Genomic DNA, 6201 nt, shown 5'->3' with positions numbered 1-6201 from the left:
GCTGGGACTACAGGTGCCCGCCACAATGCCCAGCTATTTTTTGGTTGCAGCCATCATTGTTGTTTGGCGGGCCCGGGCTGGATTCGAACCCAGCAGCTCAGGTGTATGTGGCTGGCGCCTTAGCCGCTTGAGCCACAGGTGCCAAACCTGATATTGTATTTTGAATGGCTATCTTCTGCATCTGCGAATTCAAGACTATTGTATATACATACAGTCAGCCCCCCATCTCCATGGGTCTTGCATCTGTGGATTTAAACAACTGTGGATGAACAATATTAGAAAAATCCCCAAATAACAACAACACTGCAATAATAAAAATGATACATTACGTAGCATTTACACTGTATTAGGTATTATTATGTATGAGTAATCTATAGACGATTTAAAATACATAGGAGTCTTTTGGAATCCATGGAGGATTTGGGAACCAGTCACTGGGAAACTGAGGGATGGCTATGTATACACAAACTACCTTTCTGTTTGCAGGGCTTCGATTTACAAGTGTGAATGAGGTATAAACTCCTAAATTCTGCTTTGACCTTTTCTTTACCTCTTTTGTATTTAATATTTAGATCGTCAGAATGGTGAAGAATTTAAAAGGCAGCCCAATAACTCTGTCGATAGGTGATGGTGCCAATGATGTTAGTATGATCTTGGAATCCCATGTGGGAATAGGTAAGAAACATCTAATGAGATAGAGACTATACAGTATCATTATTGCTTTTTGGTAAAGTGGTCTTACATTCTGGAGAGATCATTTTGGTTGTTCATCTTAAATTTGAGTTTTGGAATGATAATTGTTAAAATGAATGAAGGGCCTCATCTGACCATGGAACATGTCCATCCCAAGCTCCTACTCCTGGCAGGAATGTAGCAATACAAAGTTAGAGGCTATTCTTTGATTAGCCAAGTACAGTGAATTTCCCAAACCTCTGGGCAACACAATTGATTGTTTAGCTCTCACTTTGACATTATACATGAAGTTATATTGATTTTCTGCCCCTGGCCACGCTATGTATGTTGCTGTACTGTATCCATTGAGATTCTTAATCGTTGAGAGCTAAGAAATGATAATTGGCTGGTTGATGTTCATGGTGGCAGTACTGATGGGTAGTTTGAGCTATAGTGTTGAATTTATATGTTGACATTCAACAGTAGCTTTTCTACCACCTATACCATTTTCCCCCTGTCAGGCTGCTGTTACGCAATAAACCTAACACCCCAGGACTTTTTTCTTTGACAGTAAGGTGGGGCTACATATGGAAATAATGTCTGGAAAATTATTGTACTGCAGTTTTGATTCTCAATCCTTTTTTCCATTTGGAAGAAGTCCTATTTAGTGTAGAACTCTTAAGTTCCATTCACTGGTTATCCATTATGGAAAGGGCCTAAAGGTGTTTGAATTCATGGAACCTTTGGGCTATTAGTCAGAATTTCATTCAGTGTAAGGATTTTACCATTTTCTCATTGAGCTCCTAGATCACAAACCCATAGTTTCTGAATGGCCTTACTGTAGCACCTAGTCTAGTGTCAGTGCACAATTAAGCACTTAATGAATGCCTTAAAAATGATTTTCAGGTTGAATATTTTTGCCTCCAGATATTTTTTGTCTTGTAATGATTGAAATAATGACTCTATGTAATTCTTTTATATGGTGTTTCAAATGGGTAGTTACCAATTAAACTTAACTTTCCATTTATTTGATAAGTTTCAGTGTCACTGTTAACAAAGCCCTTTTGGGTTAAAAAAAAAAAAAGTAAAGCTGAACTATGCGGTTGAACTATAACATTTAAGCAGGTTGAAGATGTGAAAATAAACCAGGAGGTTGCTTATTCTATAAAGCACTTGCCCTAAAGAGATATTCTCTTTTTAGGTATTAAAGGCAAAGAAGGTCGCCAAGCAGCCAGGAATAGCGATTATTCTGTTCCAAAGTTTAAACATTTAAAGAAACTGCTATTGGCTCATGGACATCTATATTATGTTAGAATAGCACACCTTGTACAGTATTTCTTCTATAAGGTATGTGATAAAATATTTGTAATTTAATTCCTGACTATTTAAGTCAGCATTAGCTAGGATTGGTCATGGTTTTATTCTTTTTTACATGTTGCTTTTGCTGTCTCGATACTGAAATTTGCAGTCATTAATGAATTTAATGAATCAGAAACCAGGAATTCCTTTGATGCAAAAGATTTGAGATACAATTTTAAAGTCAACTTTATTGAACTATAAATTAAACACAATAAAGTGCAGTCATTAAAAGTGTACAGTTCCATGGATTTTGACAAATATATATATATATATATATGTATATATATATATTCATAACCACCACCCCAAATAAAAAGAATATTTCCATCATCCCAGGGAATTCTCATTATGTTCCCTCCCAGTCTTCTCTGCCCTTGCCCCAAACAACTAATCTGATTTATATTACCATACCATATGTAATAGTATGTATGATAGAGAATATATGGATAGAAATGTAATATATGGGATATACACATTTGTTTTTCCTGTTCTAGAAATTCCTATCAATGGAATCACATGTATTCTTTGTGTCTGGCCTGTTTCACTTAGCATAATTTTTGAGTTTCATCCAGATTAGGTCATGTATCAATAGTTGGTTACCTTTCTGTGCTAAATAGTATTTCAAGCTACTTTTACCAGGAGCAGAATCCTCTTGTCAAATGGAATTACCCAGATAAAGCAGATAGAAGTAGGAATGCATTGAATGAAGTGTGATGAGCCAGGGGTGTCTACTTGTTCAGCCTCTTTGTCCTGCCCCATAGGTTTCTCAGAGTGAATGAGAATGAATTGGAATCCATAAATATAGTTAAAGCCACTTATGTGTAATGAATTGAAATAACTGCTGTAAGGCAAGGGTGTCCAACTTGTGGCCTATGGGCCACAATTCTGATTTTGTGAGGTCGTTTTTTGCTATCTGTGGTGTCAAATATCACAAAAAGTATGCATGGACCTGCTTTCATTAGCATTTGTGTATTTAATGTATAGCCCAGGACAACTTTTATTCTTCCTGTGTACAGCAGTAAAGAAAAAAAAAAAAAGATTGGATACCCTGTTCTAAGGTATGCAAATCTTAAGCTGATATGGGCCAGAACTTGATCTCCTGTCCTATGTTCTGGTCAGTGAAGTTTAAATTTTTTTTGGCTTTTCGTTTTGAAATAATTATTTAGACTTTAAAAAAAGTTATGAATCAGTGAAATAATTCTCATATAGCCTTTTGCCCAGCTTCATCAACTGTTACTGCCTTAGATAACCTACAACAGAGTTACCAGGATCAGCAAATTGGTATTAATTTGTACATTACTATTAACTAGTCTGCATAATGTATTCAAATTTTGCCATTGGTCCCACAGATGTTCTTTTCATGGTTTGTTTGTTTTCAAAATAACCTTTACATTTAAACTACCATGTCTCTTTGGTCTTCTTTAATCTGGGATGGTTCCTGTCTTTTTTGTCTTCGTGTTCTTAACATTTTTAAAGAGTACTAATTAGTTTGTAGAATGTCTTTCCACTTGGGCTTTTCTAATATTTGCTTATTAGATTCAGAGTATGCATAAGTGATGTTGTAATAGCCTTTTTAGTGTATCATATCAGGAGGCACATCTTGTCACTACATCTCATTAATGACAATGTTAATTTTGATAACTTGCTTCAGATGCTGGTTTGGGTGTATCAAGACTCTTCCACTCTGCTATGTGTAATTTCAACTTGAAAAGAAGATTCTGTTACTAAAACAGCTGTTTTATTCTCTGAGTTAAAATCTACTGCTGTCATTATTTATTTTATTACTCAGATTGTCCTATATTTGGTCACTGGGAGCTCCTAGGTCTTTATCTCCATCATTTTTGAAGACTTATTTATTTTCTGGGACTACATGATGTTCTAGGCTCATTTTGTCTTTTTCCTGTCCGAGCCCTGGATTCAGACATTTCTCCAGGGAATACTGGTTCTTTTTATTTGCAAGTAGTATTTAGAAATCAAAATCTGGGTGTTATTTATGCTCATTGCTGTTCAGGTGAAGTTGGTTCTAGGCCTTCACAGTAGGCAGAATTAGGAAATATATATGTATATGCACACAAAAAGTCTCTATCTGTGTATATATTTAAGTCCTCACTTAACAACATTGATAGGTTTTTGGAAACTATGACCTTAAGTAAAATGATGTATATGGCAGACCCTTGAATAACATTGTTTCATTCAGAGTCACATCATTTTATTATAGTGTTGATGAGAAAAAACAATTGGTGTTTATTTATTTGCTTGTTTGAGGTAGAGTTTCACTCTTTTGCCCAGGCTAGAATGCCATGGCACCAGCCTAGCTCAGAACAACCTCAAACTCCTGGCTTCAAGTGATCTCCCTGTCACAGCCTTGCAAGTAGCTGGGACTACAGGCATGTACCACAATGCTGCCAGCTAGTTTTTTTATTTTTAATAGAGATGGGGTCTTGTTCTTGTTCAGGCTGATCTTGAACTTGAAACTCTTAAGCTCAAGGAATCCTAATGCCTTGGCCTCCCAGAATGTTAGGATTACAGGCAGAAGCCACCAGGCGTGGCCAACAGTTGGTTTCTTTATACATCATTTTACTTAAAGTTGCAGTTTCCAAGAACCTATCAACATGTTAAGTGAGAACTTGCTGTGTAATATGGGTACACACACATATGTTAGACTGGAATCAAAGGTATCAGTATGAACTAAGCTTAACTAATATCTTTGATTCCAGTCTAGCAGCATAGAGTTAATTCTAGCTTTTCCCTCTTCCTTATTTGTGACTCTTTCTCCAATGGTGAGAAACATGGTTCTCATTATCCGTAATAAATGTACTTATTTGCTCAATTCTAGAATACACTTAGTTTCAGTATTTTGAACTCATACTCCTGAGAAACAAGCTCATTTGAATATATTTGTGTGCAGTTTTTCTGATTGACAAAAATTATAAATATTTGTGTGTATGCAATGTTTTCATATATGTACACGTTATGGAATGGCTGAAGCTAATTAACATATGCATTACCTCACATATTTGTCTTTTTTATGATGAGAACATTTAAAATTTATTCTCAGCAACTCTCAAGTATATACAGTATATCTTTATCATTGTTGTCACCATGATGTTCAGTAGGTCTATATGACTCATTCCTTCTGTCCAACTGAACTTTCGTGTCTTTAACATTTCTCCATCCCCTCCCCCCACCCCCAGTACCATTTTACTTGTCTGCTTTTATGGGTCTGACACTTAGATTCCACATATAGGTGAGATCATGAGATATTTGTCTTTTTGTGCATGACTTATTTCATTTAACACAGTATCCTCTAGGTTGATGGGCTCATCTGTGTTGTATGTAGTTCTTTTTATATTTAGCTATATAGTGTATATAATCAAAATACTGTTTTCTAAAATTGCTTATTATTTCCTTTTCTTTCCACTACTATAGTATGTTTGGGTTATTTGTTTGACATGCAGTTAGGTTATTTTTTGTATGTTTGTGTTCCATTTGTGTCCTTCCCCTCTACTCTTCATTTATTTTAATTATTTATTTTTTGAGTATGTGAAACATTGGCATAATTCTAAAAGAGCTACACCAACAGGTCTACTGAAGGTGAGGTTTTCTGAGGACGTTAGTGACTTAATGCTCTAACAAAATGAGAATTAGGTAAAAGTGATTTTTCTCAAATCCCTATTTAAAAATTTGTACATAATTCCTTTTCTATAATGAAATTTTTGTGGTCATCTATGATTGTAAGCACACCAACTGAGAGAATCAATGGTGATACTTTGTTATGTGACCTTATGATCTATTCTAATCTGTACAAGTTAATGTATATATACTTTTATATTCTACATCTAGGATTTTTATTTTTAATTTTTGAGATATAATTCATGTAACGAAATTTACCATTTTCAAGTGTACTGTTTAATGACTTTTAGTATATTCACTCTAGTGCATAACCTTCGCCACTAATACCAAGATTTTTCCATCACTCTCAAAAGAAGCTTTATACTTATTTGTTATAAGTATTGTTTTGCACATTGCCTTTTCCATTTAATACATTATCAGCTAGCAAAGTACCTTACACATGTTGAATTAATAATCATCACCGTAGTCATTATAATCTTCCCCTTCCTCAGAGTTTGGCCTGGCTAACAGTTGATACTGACTGGCAGGGTCTTTTCT

The 6201-nt window shown here is 35.1% G+C and overlaps 1 protein-coding gene across 4 annotated transcripts in view; it reads left to right on the top strand.

Moving 5' to 3' along the window:
- ATP11C (ATPase phospholipid transporting 11C) overlaps positions 1–6201 on the top strand; it is a 209340-nt gene that overhangs the window by 167214 nt on the left and 35925 nt on the right. For all 4 annotated transcript variants that reach the window (XM_023517692.1, XM_023517694.1, XM_023517691.1 and 1 more), the window contains 2 exons: positions 573–675; positions 1874–2019. In XM_023517692.1, coding sequence (XP_023373460.1) covers positions 573–675; positions 1874–2019 — 249 coding nt within the window. The remainder of the gene's footprint in view (positions 1–572; positions 676–1873; positions 2020–6201) is intronic.

This window comes from Otolemur garnettii, unplaced genomic scaffold (assembly GCF_000181295.1).
Source record: "Otolemur garnettii isolate 467f Iridium unplaced genomic scaffold, OtoGar3 scaffold00117, whole genome shotgun sequence".
Lineage (NCBI taxonomy): Eukaryota > Metazoa > Chordata > Mammalia > Primates > Galagidae > Otolemur > Otolemur garnettii.
Note: the sequence above shows the minus strand (reverse complement) of the source record. Positions and strands in the feature narration are given on the sequence as shown.